This window comes from Sander vitreus, chromosome 9 (genome assembly GCF_031162955.1).
Source record: "Sander vitreus isolate 19-12246 chromosome 9, sanVit1, whole genome shotgun sequence".
NCBI classification, from domain to species: Eukaryota; Metazoa; Chordata; class Actinopteri; order Perciformes; family Percidae; genus Sander; species Sander vitreus.
In genome coordinates, this window is record NC_135863.1 from 32,400,666 (window position 1) to 32,418,829 (window position 18,164).

Genomic DNA, 18,164 nt, shown 5'->3' on the forward strand with positions numbered 1-18,164 from the left:
TTAAGACTTTTTATTTTTTTTAAAAACACCCTAGGGGGGCCTGGGGAGCTCACCTGGTAGAGCGCGCGCCCATATGCAGAGGCTCATATCCTCGCTGCAGTGGCTGCTGGTTCGGTTCTGACCTGCATCCCTTTGCTGCATGTCACTTCCCCTCCTCGCCCCCTTCGTGTCTAACATGTCATCTCTAATACATGCCAACAAAAAAAAAAATCTTTAAAAACATAACAAACAAAAAACACCCTATACATTACAACATATTGTCAGAGATTAAACCAGTGGTTCCCAACCTTTTTGGCTTATGACGCCTTACAAGAAAGCAGTGTCTGGTTGGGGTCCCTCGACACATTATATACTGTATGTTTAGGAGTTTTTAGCAGTTCTACCTAGGAGTGATTTCCCCTCTGGACTTATCACACAGTTTGAAGCCCAAAAAGGTAAACTATCCAATATTTCCAAGATTATTATAGTATTTGTATAAAGATGTATGTGGAATTTATGCAGCAAAAATCTGTTTTTTCTTCTTCCCTGCCTCATTAATCATCTTATGAACCCTCAGATTTATTTTGTGACCCTTTGGCCTGACCCCTAATTTGGGAAGCACTGGACCAGGGGCCCCGATCTTTGAGGGTTTTCAAAATAACTTCAACTTTGTGTCATTTACTCTCAGTCTCTCTGACTGGACCGGCAAATAAATGGAGCAAAGGTGAGCATCTGTATCTAAAGTGGTTAGAGCAACAACAATAAAATGCTGCTTACACATTGATCGCATCAGTATTAACAATCTAATAATGTAATATCATATAATAATATATCAGTCACAGGGGACATTTTACTGCAGAACGAGGCCTTGACTTTGTTACTTAATGTGGGCTACATTGTGCTGATCATACTTCTGTATCAATATAGGGTTTTGAATGTAGGGCTTTTACCTCCAATGGAGTATTTTTACTTTAACATATTGTTACTTTTTATTTAAATAAAAGAACTGAATACGTCTTCCACCAATGCAGACAAGTGTAAATGAATACAGTGACTTCCAAAACGGGTTCCTGGGCTTCCCTTGGGTCATTCACATATTTAAGGGGTTCCAGCCCAACATCGATTTTTAATTATCTGAATTTGTATTCAATTTACATCATAAAAAAAGAACACAATCACTTAGGCATACACGTTTCAAAATAACTTGTCAGACACACAGGTCCATATCCGTATAAAAACACAACAACACAATCATAAATTGAAGTTGAGATCAAAGTGATTAAAAAACAGACAGACATTTGTTCCAGTGTTTCCAAAAGCAAGAAGTGTACCTTGTGTCACTCTGTTTGGGGTCAGTTAAAGCCATTATAATTACATTTTTTGAATAAGTTAAGCAACACATACATTTGTACATAACATTTCTCAACACAGCATGAAAGGTCTGAACATTACTAGTCACAAAGATATGAGTCATATATTTGTGACTACATCTTGGCAGTTTGAAAAAGATTCTGAATGCATCATTAAATGCCACCTAAGGCTTTCTCATTATTGCCTTACACTATGCGATGGCAGCTTCTTGTTTCTCAGACAATGCCTGCCTCTTCTTCCTGTGCTCTACCGCCGCCCGCAGGCTCAGGCCGGTACTGCTACAACCAGAACCAGCCATGATAGGCAGTAGTGGATGAGCCTGAACCGACGGACCGAGTAGGCACTTTTGTCTGCACAAGGAACGCTCTTCTCGGAGGTGTTACCGCCTTCCTGCGGCCAAACCCCCGCTTCCGACTTGAAACCGGAGCAGAATGTATCGACCTGTTTGGTTGTAGTGCTTCTCCAGCTCCAGCGGATTCTTCATGCGTCAGCCCCCCCGGGGGAATGGATCCGGAATCCGGTGTGGCGTCTGCGGGTGCGGGAGGGAGTTTCATCTCCCTGAACGAACCTGAGCAGAGGTATTACTCAGGTCTCCACAGCCTGTGCCAAGCTGACGCCTCGGGAACCCTGTCGTCCAGCAAAGTGGCAGAGCTGTTCAAGGCTTCTCAGCTGCCCCCCGAATCCCTGCATAAAGTGAGTGTGTGTTCGGTTCTGCGCCCTTGCTTGCTCATCACATGTTAGCGAGTGTGTAGGGGCTGGGGGCTGGGGGCTGGGAGCTGGGAGCTGGGAGCTGCGGCTGCTCATCAGTCAACCTCAGTGGTCTGCAGGAGACACCGAGCAGGCTCTATGGTCTCCGAGGTCTGATAATGAGCCATTATATTTTGCTTTGTGGAGTGTATTTCTGTGTGTGTGTGTGTGTGTGTGTGTGTGTGTGTGTGTGTGTGTGTGTCAGAGAGAGGTTTTACACACCTCTTTTCTTTCCCCTCTCTGTCACACTGAGAGCAGTCCCTTCACTTACTGCATTAGCCTAGCTGTACATTTCTCTGAATGTCTCCTCACTGTATTTGTTGATGCACAAAAAAGAAAAGAAATGTTTCATAGTGAGGTTCAGGATTACAGGCTTTTCATTGTAAGAGTTAAATTAGAGATAGTATCCATTCAATATCCACACAGGTGTCCTGTAGATGTGTGTACTAGTTGTCCACATTATAAATCATTCTTTACTCCGTTCAAACCATATGATGAGCTTGTTTACTACTATGGGCTGCAAGTTGGTGTTGGTGTTGTATTTGCCTACCAGTAAGAGTTAAGGTCTGCTAAATCTCCTATTCAAAGGACCCTACCAGTGGTTTTGCATTTTTAGACCATTGAATGCACAACATGATTAATTCTCGATTAAACGTATTTCCTCAATGAATCCAGTGATCATTTTGTCAATAAAATATTGGAAAATAATGGAAAAAGTCATAGTTCATAATCCTAGTTTCCCAGAGCCCAATGTGACATATTCAGATTGTTTTTGTCTGACCAACAGTCCAAACAGTCTAAGAAATAGGGCTGGGAATCACCAGAGGCCTCACAATACCATGTCATCACAATACCTATGTCACGATACCATATTGCGATTTTAAACAAATTGCAATATTCTGTGATATATTGCAATTTATGCAACCTTTTTTTCCCCAACTTCAAATTTTTCCCAATTTGAAATGATGTCCCCAAAAAGAAACTTTGTCAACATCTGTTTTATCTAAAAAGATACATTTCTCTGTCTGTTCATCTCACTTCAATTGTATTGCTGCAAAATGGTATTGTCCAGCAGACAAACTGACCAACACATATATAATAATAGATCGATACTTGGCGTCTGTGTATTGATACAGTATTGCCACGGAAAATATCCCCCCCACCCATACTAAGAAATGGAATTTACAGTTATTAAAGGTCCAGTGTGTAACGTGTTTAGTTGTTCATTATCAAAATCTGTGTTGCCCGTTCACAAACTTGTCCTTTTTCATGAATATTTACCACCACCATCAATTCCAAGTATTCCTTTTGGCTTGAAATTTTACATTTGCATTCTCATGAACTGGGGTAGACACTCCATATTCATGCTCCATCTTGAAATACGTTAGCCGGTAAGGGACATACAGGACATACTGCTCCGCCTTTCACGTTTTCTCTGTCACATGATAAACTCACAGGTGCTGCTAATGCTGCTAATGGGTGTTGTAGCTTCCTGGCCCCGGCAAGTTTGAAGAAGGAAACATCAAGGACTACACGTGTTCAAAATCCAAATTTCAGGAACAGGAGTCTTCTTCTTCTTCTCCCAGAAAAAGAAAAAGGAGATTGAAAAGAGCAAGAGACCGGCTTTTTGAAGCGTGAAGGCTCCCGTAGCTGTAATACGTACTTTGAACTGCGTGGCGCGAGAGAGTTGATTGTGATATATGATCTCAACGCTAGATGGGAGAAATTCCCACACATTGGACCTTTAAAGCGAGACTATGTAACTTTTGAAGGAAGACATAACACAGTCTAACGGTACAGATCCGTTTGACCGTGCGAGGCTTCTGTTGCGTCGCGCTCCACTCTATTCCTATGGGTGACGTCAAGCGACTTCAACGTGCACGCAAAGCATTCCGGGATGGCGGTGCTGCATTTGAAAAAATGCTGCGCGTCAAAAAGCTGGCCGATGGCCATCTTTATGCAAATGAATCCGTTGAACGCGACGCGACTATCCAGTAGAAGTAGACGAAAATCTTTCAAACTGACCTTTGTCGATCTGAAATGAAGACAGATTCAGTAACTGCACGGCCTTTTTCTCACTTAAAATGTTTTCAGAAACACGTTTCGGTGAACTATTTTCGTAAAATACTAGATCGTATTCTCAACGAGCCGCCATGACAGTCTGTTGAAATTCTCGAGAAGCCAAACCCACGTCAGGCGTTTGTCCAATCAGCTGCCGGTCAAGGGCGTGGAGCATCAACCATGGCTGTATGACGTCGCGACACCACGCTTCAGTCGTGTCGGACAAATGGATCTGTACCGTTACTCTTACCAAAGATAAGTTAAATTCATAAGCAATAAAATTCACCTGTGCTCAGTTCAGTACACTCGGAGGGTTTGGGCTCCAGCCTCACTTGGTCTGGTATGACTAGGCCTTTATGTCGGCTAATGATAGCAAATTTTACAAATATATTCATATACATATATACATATAAAGGACATTATTGAGTGAGTTTTTTGACTTTCTGACTTTTCTCCACTTGTGCTACTTTTACACTACATTTCAGCCTTTGTCATTATTCTGTAATACTGTCGCTTGTGGCCACACTGGCTGCTGTTAAACAAAAGTTACAGTTAGAGTCCCTTAAGTCTGCATTCATTTCTGTCAAAGTTACATTGTTGGTATGAGGTAATACTGTGCAGACTTTTCCAAACTTTTTAAACTGCATTACCTCACAACTATAATGTGACTATGACAAAAATGAGTACAGACTTGATGTTCACTGTGATGGATTACACAACTCATGCAATTGTCAAAAGTGAATTGATTTTCATATAGCACAAAAATGAATGGAAGACAATGGCCTCTAGAAGGAGAAAACATACAACTAAAATATCTAATACTATACTGCATTTGAAAGAAAAATCAACAAAAATGTGTATTATACATGATTTGTAGTTAATGAACTAAAACTTGCAAAAGCACTGGCCCTGGCACTGTTTTTTATTGGCCTCGAGAACTACTGAGTCACAGTCATTTTGCTGACCCATCACAGGCACATAAACATATTTTTCCAGCTCAGATGAACACAGCAGGTTGCAGCCTCCATTCACGCCTCCCACAGTCCCGTGGGGTCAGCTCCCGGTGATCACAGCCCATTGTGTCTCTGCGTGGGTGTCAGGAAGTATGGCATTGAGCTCCGCTTCCTTCCTGTCCAGCCCTGGATCACCGCCACCACCACACGGGGGTGATTGACACACAGCTTTCTGAGCTGTGTTGGGCCCTGCTGCAGGATGCCTGCAGGATCACTCTTGCACTCAGTGCTGACTTCTGGGTCATTGTGTCAAACAGTATCAGAGAATCGTTAATGGTGTGTTTCCTCCGGGATACATGATGACATAGAAGTTGTGTTGTGATTTGAGTTGGTTTTCACAGCTATATGTAATATACTCTCTGCTATTTGTCAAAACAAGTGGAATTTTCCATCATTTTGTCTAGTCATTATTCCACTGGACTGACCAGATTTACAGAGGAAGGATCTGTATGTCTAGCCTGTGTTTACAGCAGATAAGTAGCAAAAGCATGACACTTCTTCTTGCTCAGCTGTCTCATTGCTGTGTGTGTGTGTGTGTGAAGCCGGTAGTCTCTTCTACCTCGAGAAAGGCTCACATTACTCTGCAATGATTTCGTAGACTTAGAGTACAGCAAATGTTTCCCATAACGTTTAATCATCAACATAACAACCCGAGTAGCCATTCAGAGTACATAATGGAAAAGTAAATGTGTAGTTGGATGCCTCCCCTGTGTAAGCAACTCATTACATGTCATTTTAATATAGACTTAAAGTTGTGTGAATTACCCATTAATGTCTCTTCTTGAGTTTGGTTAAAGATGAAGTCTCTGATATGTGTTTGAGTATAGTGACATGTTGAGTTACAAGTAATGCTGTGTTGACAGACATGGCTGTGGAACCTGTCTGGCTGAACAAGGTGTGGCCTTGTTCCAGATATAACTTGAGCTTAGCTGGTTATATCATATCCAGGATATGTACAATACACTAGATCTGAAACTAACCATGCAAATTCTCCAAACGTAGGACATACAGTAAACCGTGTGTGTGTGTGTGTGTGTGTGTGTGTGTGTGTGTGTGTGTGTCTGTTATCAAGGTTGCTTTGTTTCAGTACTGTATTTAAAAGACACATGTACACAGTTAAACTCAGTTATAAACATTCTTACTTTCTAAGAACTTCTCTCTTTTTTCAAAAGAGTTGTATTATGGGGAATTTTTCCTCGATTGTCCTACATAATCCTAATCTATTTTGCTCTCCCAAAGCAGTCATTGTACCTCTAATCAGAAGAGCACTGGAAAAACAGATCCCACTGTGCTGCTGATCCCTTAAATACTGTTTCTTCTAGCTTTATTCTGTTAGTAGTGCCTATAACTTTGCACCACACATTCTTGACCATAGTGTAAAATAATCACATGCTTAAGCTTACTCTGGTCCTGGCTGGATTAGGTTTCTAAAAAGAGTAACACACCGAAGGCAGTATGAAAGATGAGATTAGATGTAATATAATGTTAAAGCCTGTCCATGGTTGTTCTTTAAAAAAGATTTTAAACTTTCCGTCTTTTTCAGGTGACCGAGTTGTGTGGAGCGAAGCGTCTGGGCTACTTTGGTACGCCTCAGTTCTTTGTGGCGCTGAAGCTGCTGGCGGCCGCCCAGTCTGGTCTGCCCATCCACCTGGAGAGTGTAACTGGCAGTAAGTCTGCAGCTCAGAGAGGAGGCGTCTTATGAGAGCAAAAGGGGATCATGAGATTATCTTAACATGGCAGGATTTGGTCTAATCTGGATGAAAGGGGAGTCGCGTGGAAAGGGCTAAATGGGTTTGCCCTTATTACAAGAGTGCACAATCAGTCACACCCCAACCCGAGAGAATGTTTTCCACATAGCTTGATGGATTATTAGAGAAAAGTATGTTTCATATTTGCCGTGGTGTGGTTCAGTAGTAGCTCACCTCATAAGATACTTAAATACGCTCATCCTGATTAATTCCCTCAGTCTAATTCTAGATGTATCAAAGGTCATCATACAGGAAGCTCCCGATCAGAAAAAAGACCGAAAACATTTCTTTATACATTATATACTTTTGCTTTTGACTTATTTCAAAGGAAAAGAAAAAAAGGAAGGGCTGTGTAATACAGAAAGAAAGAAATCTATCTTGTCTAACATGAAATCAAAGAGAATTGAAAATAAGCCTCCTGTCTCCTTTTAGATCTACCTCTGCCCAGATTTGTTGGGCTGAAGAATGAACCAGAGATGCGATACTCAGCCGTCCCTCCAAGCATAGACGGTCAGGGGGCTCAGTGTGTGAGCGCGCCTGGCTCCGTGTGCAGGACTCCAGCAGACAGGAGCACCTTCAGACACCTGGAGGCCAAAGTGGAGAAGAAGGTAAGATGAAGGAAATTTCTGATGTGTGGACTTCTAGTTCACTAAAACATACATTTCTGACAAGTTATTCTGAATAATTGATTAAAAAAGTAAATTTTCAGTTTGGATCAAAACATGGACTAACATGTTTAAGAGCAACATCGAGTGGGTGCTGTACTGAGGAAATGTTTAGAGTTGAGACCAGGAATGGTGGACTGAGCAAAGACATTCCAGCCAGCTATAATCATCAGAGCATAAAGGCCTTGTTATTGAGAGATTAGAGGGACAAGCCTCCTTCAAGGTTCTAGACCGGCCACAAGTATGCAGACACTTAACTGTATATGCAGAGTAGAACACAAGCTTAATGAAATCTTAATGAGGATTCTACAGAGCAGGTTAAACAGACCATGCACATTTACACTGGTTTAGCTAAGAACAAGAAGCTAGAGTGGGCACATGATCACCAAAATTGGAAGACTGAAGCGTGATTTATGGTTCTGAGGAGGCTCCACGCAGAGCTTTCACCGCAGCCTACGTAAGTGGCCTGAAGTTTATACTCGTGCGTTGGTGTGTGCGTCAATCTCTTTAGGAGAATAGCACGGCCCGTGTGTGTGTGTGTGTGTGTGTGTGTGTGTGTGGGGAGTGTGTGGTAGAGTGAGTGAGAGAGTGACAGCGATTAGCTTCGGAGCGAGTAGCGACTCTAGAGTCATAGTGAGAGAAACAAAGTGTCTCTCCTGTTCTTTCTGACCACGGTGAGATCTGGAGCAGGAGAAGTTAACCCTCTCCTTGATGTCATGTTGTTGATGGAGAAGTAGAACCAGGAAATGAGTCGGGGGAAATGCAACCCTACCAAGCCACGGCCAAGCGACGTGCGTCGCCGTGACGTGTAGTTAAATTTTTCGAGAGGTGACGTCATGCTACGGCGTAGTGTCTGGTGTAGGGTCCGTGCCTCCATGTACCTACGTACGTAGCCACGGCGTAGATTTAACGCAGAAGCATAAATCACGCTTGAAGAGTCAACAGTATACTGCTAACAATTTGTTAAGAACTTGCTGATGGCAGCAGGGTCACAATTTGGCAGTAATGGCATTAATTTAGGTTCTTAGTTGCAGTCTAGCACTATTTTAATGCTGCATTATACTTAAAAGATAGGTTCACAATTTTTCAAAATGCTCAATCCACTGAAAAATGCACACAGCCCATATTTTGAAACTGTGCCTTTAAACAAGCCGTCGGGACTTTTGTACATTTGTGATGTTACAACGATACTACATATAGTTAGAAGGTGGCGTTACGGTCAGTCCCCGTCTGCATTGATGATGCAACTGACCAATCAGAGCAGACTGGGTTGTTTTTTTTATGTAGTAGGGCTTAAACGGAGCATTTAAGACAGAGGGTGACACAGGTATATTCAGATGGACAGTATGTGAAAAATAACGTCTTTTTGAACATTAAAGCATGTGAATATGTTCTAATAGAAACCCAACATACGTACGTATAAGTATGAACCTAAAAATGAGTGTAATATGGGACCTTTAAGCAATAGACAGGTATCTTCAGATTAATTTAGAACACAGGAGGAGGACTGTGGATGTTGACCCCTTCTCTCTCCCCTTCCTGTAATCTCTCTACTGTACATCTCTCCATGTAATTAAGGCATTAAATCCCCCTAAAAAATAATACGTTTAAAAAAACATTGTTTTTGAATTAGGATTAAGATGTCTGTATAATTTATCGTAATCCCCTCAAAACTGAAACATGGCGGCATCCTGGTGGCCTCAGTGGTTAAGATGCAAAGGAAGCCACAGAATCGCCCCAATAGTGCATTGTCTTATGAAAGATTGCCTCGTCAAAGATAGTTTATAACAGTGACTTTAGTTTAGTTACATTTGCCTCCAGCCTCACCAGACCGCAATGCAATATAGCCAATGTTAACATGAACTAGTTCAAAGTTCAGTTCACACATTTTAAAATGAACTAGTTCAGTTCATAGTTCATACTTCAAAATTTTGAACTAAGTTCACAGTTCCTTGCTTCCATGTTGCTTCAGTTCAGTGTGCCGTTTCAGGTTTGCTGTGGATGTGATTGAAGCCCGGATTTTCTTTTTGAAAACCGACGGGAAAAGTTTTTTCCCATCCTCACCGACCTTGTCATAAAACTCGTTTAAATGATCATACGACGCCTCCTTGATACTTTGTCGTCTACATGCTGCTGTCGCCTCCATGCTGCTTTTTGTTTTGATGACGCATGCGGCGGTGAGACACTGGTGGCAGGTGTTGCCAGATTGGGTGTTTTTTCCACTACATACTAAGGCCTGTTTATGGTGTGTTTTAGCCAGGATTTCGCCTGGATGGGTCTATAGAAATCTGGCACCCTACTGAACGAAGTTAAAACTTTAAAGTTTAAACTGAGAGAGCGTGCCGTTCACAGACACCAGAATGAACGAGTTCACAGTAACGTTCATCAGGCAGTAATACAGTACGTTCAGTTCACGTTCGCCCAAAATATGGGAATAACACTGAATATAGCACATTTTGGCATGAGTTGGAACTGGCTGTTCATAACATTAATGTGCCACTGGAAATACGTATAACCCAGTCACACTGTCACGTCAGTGGGAGAGTTTCCAGCAACTTGTCAAATCTGTTCTAGGAGTAATAAGCAGTACATGCATAGAGGCTACTTATAGTTCAGTTTATGTGAAATAACAAATATTCTGTCTCTGAAGGAACCTTGGTCCCCGCCGCGATCACCGAGCAGTTCACCGCCTCACTCCCCACTGATCTACCGCGGCTACCCGTACACCAAGAAGAGAAATGGGGCCAACTCACAGATCGGTAAAACAACTTTTAGTCCTATAGCAATTCAATTCAATTTTATTTATAGTGTCAAATCATAACAGGAATTATCTCAGGACACTTTACAGATAGAGTAGGTCTAGACCACACTCTATAATTTACCATAGCAGTGATACACTCTGCAGATCTGATCCGCATCTGTTTGTTTTACTGGTCAGCCCAGAGGATTTCTATTACATCAGGTTTTTTTGTTTTTATTTCAGTTTTCAAGCTTCCACTGTTTGTAGAAACAACTCACCCTTCGCATCTGTTGTTATCACCAGGAAATGTCATTTTTTGTAGCAAAGTGAATAAACTGTAATGCAACATGTTTGGAACATTTTCAGAACATCACACTTGCTTGTAGTCTTCTTTGATGTGGTGCCTTCCCTGTTGATTGCTTCTGTAGGTAACTGAAATGCAGCAGTGGTCTGAAAACTGCAAGAAGTACATGTCTCGCTCTAGTCGTGTGTTATAAATAAGAAATGAATAGAAATGTAAAAGATGAGGTTTTACTGGATCTCTGGCACATGTTCCTGATTTCTCTCGCCTCGCTTTACCCTCTCCTGGTCCCTTTGATCTGTAAATCTCTCATTCTCTCTGATCACATTTTGGAGGGGTGTAATCGTTATGTTAGTCTCAGGTTTCTCCTCCACCAAAGCCATGTTTTTCTCTCCTATCCTTCAGCCTACGAAAGCAAACATTCCTCACGGCCGATCGTTCTGCTAGAGCAGCACTCCTCGCCCAGTAACTACGGGACCAAAGCCTCCGCGGAGCATCTTGCTATGGCTCGGGTAAAGCCAGATTTTGTATAGCTTTATGATCATGTTAATAATTCTTCATTGTTCTTTATGTCTATATTGTGATTTTTATGTATATGTTTCCCAGGCTTCCTCATCAGAAAGGCTGGACCAGCAGGGTGCAGTTGACTATTCTGACGATGACCCCTGGAGGATCACAGAGGAACAGCTCGAGTATTACACTAACCAGTTCAAAACCCTGCAGCCTGACCTGGGGGGTCTCATCCTGGGTATGGACCCCCCTTCACACACACACACACACACACACACACACACACACACACACACACACACACCTATTTATACATCTAAAAATGACATTCAAACTATTTTACCACTTTCTAACTCTTTCTCTAGGAACCATTGCAAAGAACTTCTTCACAAAATCCAAGCTCCCAATACCAGAACTTTCCCACATTTGGTAAGTGCTGACTCATAGTGTTGTCTGTCCTTGTTCTGTATAAGGGTCAGTTGGCTGTTTATCAGCCAAGCGCCTCAGCATGCCCGCTGAGTCACACAGAGGCCTCCTTTTCTTCACTGTCTTCTCATCCTCAAACAAACAAGGATATAGTTTCACCTGCTTTATCATGTAATAGAACAAAGAGGGTGGCTAAAAAAGGAATATGTAATTGGAAAATATAACATTGTGGTCTGTATTGAAATATAAATGAGTTAATAAGATTATACTTACAATCTTAAGGTTATAGTTTGACATGCAGAGAAATAATTAGCTTTCTTTCCAAGAGTTATACCGTATGAGATACCACTCCTATGTCTGTATGGGAAATATGAAGCTACAGCCAAGAGACAGTTAACGTTAGCTTAACACAAAGACTTGAAACAGGGAGGAACAGCTAGCATGTGCAAAGGCAACAAAACCCGACAAGCACAATGTGTCGTTTTACACTTGAATTTCTGTATTTTGTATATATCTATGGACAGAGCCTGGCTAGCTGTTACCCCATGTTTCCAGTCGTTGGGTTAAGCTAACCAACTGCTACTGGTTAGTGTAGCTAACACCAATATCGAACTAGCTTATCCTTTAAATGTAAGTTAGTTAGTTAGTTAGTTAGTTAACTAACATGCTATACATAGTTTGTTAAATCCATCTGAAAACCAAGGTGTAAAAGTGACACACTGGTTTTATGGGGAGGTGCTGCTAGGTGGATTTTTATTACCTTTGGTCAGAGCTAGGCTAGCTGTTTCCCCTGTTTCCAGTCTTTATGCTAAGCTAATTGAGAATGGTATCGATCAGCAAGAAAGTGAATACGCATATTTTTTTCAACACATCGAACTATTCCTTAATGTTGACAACATTGTATTTACTATATCAAAAGTTTTCATGATGTTTCTATGCTATACAATAATACGGTATCATGTTTAAGAGGCTAAAAGTAGTGATAACACTTTATTGTACTGGTTTATGATTTCAGAATAATTTGCTACTCTTCTATAAGGTTTCTGGAAAGAATGTGATTTGGCACAAATTATAGGGAAAATACAAACTGTGTTCAATTCTAATTTTCCAATTTCAAATAATTAATCAACTAGCAATACTTTGCAAGCGTAACTATAGAGTTTTGGTCAGTGCACAGCAGACCAGCTGGACATGGCATCTATAAATTATGAATTAATATTTACTCTTCTCTTCTAATATTTACTCTTCTCATTTTTTTAAAGATGCCCATTTTTTCCTAAGAATTAATACCAAATGAAACAGATTGTTACAAATTGTTAGGAAATTATTCCGTAATTATGGAAAAATAAACCATGACCAAAATTGTTTCTTACACCATCATTACTGATAACTTAAATTGAATAATCAGCTCCACTCATGGGTTTTCCAGATATTTTAAATTTTCTCAATTCATTTTTTAAGGGAGTTGAGTGATGTGGACAGAGATGGAGCTCTCACGTTCCCTGAGTTCTGCACAGCCTTTCACTTGATTGTGGCACGCAAGAACGGTTATCCTCTCCCAGAGAGCCTTCCCCCAACCCTGCAGCCAGGGGTCATGCAGCAGGAAGAGGACATACCGGATACTCCCGAAGTAAGGGAAACAGCCGTGAATGTCTTATCTGGAACACTCATAAACCTTTGAGTCTTTGCTTTAGTTCGCTGGCTACTCTGACTTCCGAATCCAACTCTTTACGCTGTGTTTTTTTGCAGAGTGCAGAGCCTCTTATTGTCTTTGAGGATGCCGAACCAAGGCCTAGTCAGATGGTAAACTAGATACTTTTGTGCCAGTTAAAGCCTCGGAACACCTACACAGGTGATTTCAGTTATTCTGGCTGATTGGATCTGCTCAGGTTGAAGGTGGGCTGGAGCTTAGATTGGAATTTATTAGGTCACAAATCTTTTCTACCAATAAGAATGATAAAGCTGTCATTTGTCCTTCCCTAACAGGGGCAACAAAGCTAACAGGAGACTCAGGAAGATGTCAATCAATTAATATATACACATCCACGCAGTCCTGGGAAGAGGTCCAATCAGCCAGATTAACTGAAAACACCTGTGTGGGTGTTCCGGGCCTTTAAAAAAAAAAAAGAAAAAAAGAAAAAAAAAAGAAAAAGAAGCTTCATGTGGAGTCCCTGTTTGGTGCCTGTAGGAGGCACTAACACGCTGAGCATGAGGCTGCTCCATTGGTCCAAGAGCATTCCCATCAACATGTTACGCTAAGAGCATAGTGCATTTGTACTGCATGTGTAGTGCATGTTAGGACGTATCTTTGCAGGCAGTGATGTGTTGTCCTAATCATATAGCAGATTTATATACAGCATTAGGATCGTAGCATTATAGAGAGGCTCCAGCCAAGCCTGGCCGCAACAAAACAAGATTTGAAAGAGGAATCATGTAAACAAGGTAAAATGAGATTTGTTTGTTTGTTTGAGCAGGTAATCCAAAACATATTATAATTTAAAATCAGATGCACATGCATCTTTTCTACCTTATTTTTAATTTTGAAATCAGAATATGTCAGGCAAGCTACATCTTCATGTAGCCAGTCCTACTGTTGATGTCGGTATCACTGTGTCTGCCGATGTAGGTGTGAAGAGGAGGACAACATCTCAAGAGAAACGGTCTCTGCAACTTGGGGCTTTTCCTGAGAGGCCAGGTGATAACTAAAAGTCCTTTCATTGTGGTGACATTAAAGTGAATACTTTGTTCCTGTACACACACACATATCATGTGTCACAGCTTTGACATGTAGCCCACTACCATCAGTGCTTTTACTGTGTTGGGAATCTTGTCACATTTGGTGAAAATATGTGGTTAGTTCAAAAGTGAATTAGTTTACGGACTTTTCAGCAATTGAAATACACAGATTTCTGTAAGCCCACCGCAGTGTTCAGGTATGTCAGAATGTTTCGATATATTTTGGTAATTTGGTAATCTTAAAAAAAACAAAAACATCTAAATGATGTGTAGTGTTGATTAGGCTTCTTTACTCACATGCAATCACAGTTTGTCACAGTCTACAGGGAAGTAGTTGCTTCTCATATACTACAATTCAGACATGACCAAAAGTTTTGACGTGCCTTTGTTCATTTAACTTGTCCCTCCTCACAGAGGCGCCTCAGGACCTGGACCCACACATGAGGACAAAAACCAGACCGAGGTAAAAAATCACTCCATGAATTACAAGTGTTCTGAACTCCTGCATGGCTCTTTAATGATACTGTTTTTATACTGTATCAGAGATCTTCAACCGAGGGTCTGTGACCCCTAGGGGGTCCTCAGAGTTACTACAGGGGAGCTGCCAAATTATTGTTTGATAGATATTATTTGAAAGGGTTTTTTTTTTTTTTCCAAAAATTAAAATGTCTGAAAATATACATTACCATGAATCCAGCATAGTATAAGCAAAGATGAATTCGTACCAAAAAAGCACATTTAATTTACACAACATTGGTGATACGCTTACTAAGTAAGGTAGCCACTATATACAGTATGCTAGCCAGCCACAGATACAGTTTACCTTAACGCTTAAGGACTCACATTGCCTTCCACATGTACCGTATGTTTAACATTCAAACATGATGTATAAATAATATATGAATGTCCATCCATCCGGCCCAGTTTAATATGCAACTACATTCGTACACGATATATGTAGTTGGGGGTCTCTGCTCTGTCTCTCTTGGCCAAAAAAATCAGTGAAGACCCCTGCTCTATAATACTTTTGTGACCTCACATCCAGGTCCCACTCCAGCACTTCTTTTGAAGATGTGATGAAGAAAGCAGAAGAGCCCCCCACCCCTCCACCTCGCCCCCAGAAAACCCACTCCCGAGCCTCCTCGCTGGACCTCAACAAGCTCTTCCAGCAGGGCGCTCCGGGTACAGCCCTGTCTTCACTCAGCTCTTCTCACAATATGAAGGACTCCTGCACACTGCCTGCAGATTAGAGCGTGCACACTGCCTGCGTGACACGCACGTCTCAGAAAATGCGTGCATGCTAGAAATAGGACCAACGCCTATTTTTCACGCAAGCGTGTTGGAAGCGTTTCCAGGCAAAATAGAATACGAAAAGATGTTTATATGTCATTTTGACACGAATACATTTAATAAATGACATTTTGATGTTTGAAAGTGTCTCGGTTTTGACATAAATGCAGATCTAAATGTAATTTTAAAAAGTAATAATAAATAATATTTGATTTTCAAATATTGCACCTGTCAATACAAAACGAAATATTCTGTAGCCTATTTTGCCGTCAATACTGCCGACGTTGTCTTTGCTGTAATCAGATCAGTATATATTTATGTTTAACATGGTATTTCATTTTATCAATGGGAAACATACATGTGTACAGACAAGGCTAGCAGCAGCAGCAGCGCCACGTCAGACACGTTTCTGGTGTGTAAAGACATAGAAAACGCCACACAGCCGCCACGCAACAGAAACGCCACGCTCACGTCACGCAGGCAGTGTGCAGGAGGCCTAAGTTTTCTAACACGCAGGCTCAGAGCACGAACCGCCCACAGTTATTGTGTTTGTTCTGTTTGTGACAGTTCTCCTTTCATGGGGAATCAAAAGGGGAAATGGAGCTGGGTGGGGTTTAGTGAGGCTCATAACAGTGCGAGTCAGTGTCTGTTTATGAAAATGTGGGTGGTTTATTTGTGTTTTAAAGAGTAAAATGTAACTCCTGAGAGGGCAATGGAAGGTAAGTCACTGTAGTTAAAAGCTCAGTGATATTTTGTTTGGATTTTAGGAATAAAAAGTGGATGGTTTCCGCCTCCTCCAGCCCTCCCTCCTAGACCATTGACTTCACAGGTAAGCCTGGTTTGATTATGGCAGCAATCCATACCAATGTGCTCTTATGTCAAGAGAACAAAGCCTTTGGTGTGCCTCTGAACTCAGACTGTACTTACATCTCATGAATTAATGATGAAAGAAAGCTTTGTTTCATCAGTATTTATCATCATCTCTCTTTGTCAGGTTTCTCATTTTATCAACGTTTCAGAGAAAACTCCACAGAACAAAGTGCAGCAGCCAAACTTTGCTGACTTCAGTCACTTTAGAGAAGAGGTGAGCATGAAGTCTGATTTTCCTTCATTGCTTTGTCTTGTTTGCAAATGTAGCGAGTCGCAACCCACAAAAAAGAGACAAAATGTCTCTGCGAAAGCGGAGGCAAACTCAATTCCTTCCCACAATGTCAGCGTTTTCCCCTCCCCGATTTTCCGCCTTCCATCTCACATGTTGCATCTTAAACGTAAACGTGTCTCTACGGTCATGTCTGTCAAATATACGGGCCCCTATTTCAAGACACAAACTACTCTCAAGGTTATGACGGCGGCGGACATCAAACTCCGCTCTGCTGTGGACTGCAAGCAGACATATCAAGGATTTGTTTATGGCTGACGTGACATGACGCTCATTTAGTCTCTCCATCATTCTCTCTGTCCTTCCTTCTTCCCTGACACTTTTTATGATTTCATTTCAGTATATCCTCGTATCCTGTTACACAACACGACAATTGAGTGCATGTTTAATATTCAACCTCAGTCCATTGCTTGCTTCTGAAACTGTACTGACACATTGTGGTATGCGTTTGTGTCTCCTTCACTCTCAGTTTATAAAGTAAGTTAGTTTTATTTTATTTCTGTGTCGTGCCCAACATTTGGCCCATCCCATATGGGATTACAAGACACCACTATTCAACAGACATCTTCCGGTCTTGCATATACAAATCATGTGGAGAAATACATGAATAGCAGAAAACAAAAAGAAATGAAAAAAATCTAAAATAAAAAAACAAAACGATACACACATATCTACAAATCATCACGTTAAAGAGCTTTTTTTTTCCTTCTCTTGGGCTTTCTCAAGATAACTGGCTACTTTATATGTGAACGGCCATTTCAGTCTTTCAGCATCATCCATATCAACAAAATCAATTTGTGTTTATTAACAAGGCATCACGCTGTTCACTGTGTGAAAAGGTAGAAAAACAAACTGGAACTCCTTTTCTATATCATTCAAACAACACATTGGATACATCTGCTTTTCTTCTACATTAACATATCGTTCTTGGTTTATGGTGCGTTCCATTTAGCTCGAAACTCGGAAGCCAGAGCTGGGAATGACGTCACACCCGAGTTGAATGCATTCCATTTAAACAAGTCAGATTTTCATTTGTGGGGTTAGCTCTAGCCAGGTTAGCCATTGTTAGCAGACCTGCCAACATGTACGCATTTTTCGTACTCGGCACGCATTTTGACCCTTAAGTGCGATGTACGATTCGCTGCTCTCTAGGTACGCATTTTTTTGCATCTTTCATTTCGCCGGTTTCAGTTTCTATGCAATATATATGACGTTGATTCTGCCGCTGAGCCACAGCGTGTAAGTGGAGTGAAAAGCTTTCGGCCAATCAGAGCGCTGCATTTTAACCCTCCGCCCACCTGCCCCTCCTAGCCAAATGCTTCGCACGTTTAATTCAATTCAGTGCCTCAAGCAAGCCAGGCTGGCCGGATAACTGTAGGCTTGTATGCCATGGCTGAACCGCCTCAAAAAAAGGTTCG

General features: G+C 41.4%; 1 protein-coding gene across 2 annotated transcripts in view; it reads left to right on the forward strand.

The window, feature by feature from the left end:
• Positions 1 to 1,617: 1,617 nt before the first annotated feature.
• Positions 1,618 to 18,164, forward strand: part of reps2 (RALBP1 associated Eps domain containing 2) — a 32,246-nt gene continuing 15,699 nt past the window's right edge. The window contains exons 1-15 of one of the 2 annotated variants that reach the window (XM_078259778.1): positions 1,618 to 2,043; positions 6,715 to 6,838; positions 7,352 to 7,527; positions 10,235 to 10,343; positions 11,031 to 11,137; positions 11,232 to 11,373; positions 11,501 to 11,564; positions 13,023 to 13,191; positions 13,311 to 13,364; positions 13,925 to 14,002; positions 14,181 to 14,256; positions 14,712 to 14,760; positions 15,343 to 15,479; positions 16,355 to 16,416; positions 16,582 to 16,671. In XM_078259778.1, coding sequence (XP_078115904.1) covers positions 1,855 to 2,043; positions 6,715 to 6,838; positions 7,352 to 7,527; positions 10,235 to 10,343; positions 11,031 to 11,137; positions 11,232 to 11,373; positions 11,501 to 11,564; positions 13,023 to 13,191; positions 13,311 to 13,364; positions 13,925 to 14,002; positions 14,181 to 14,256; positions 14,712 to 14,760; positions 15,343 to 15,479; positions 16,355 to 16,416; positions 16,582 to 16,671 — 1,626 coding nt within the window. In that variant the 5' untranslated portion in view covers positions 1,618 to 1,854. The remainder of the gene's footprint in view (positions 2,044 to 6,714; positions 6,839 to 7,351; positions 7,528 to 10,234; positions 10,344 to 11,030; positions 11,138 to 11,231; positions 11,374 to 11,500; positions 11,565 to 13,022; positions 13,192 to 13,310; positions 13,365 to 13,924; positions 14,003 to 14,180; positions 14,257 to 14,711; positions 14,761 to 15,342; positions 15,480 to 16,354; positions 16,417 to 16,581; positions 16,672 to 18,164) is intronic. The other variant, XM_078259779.1, reaches the window with a different exon arrangement.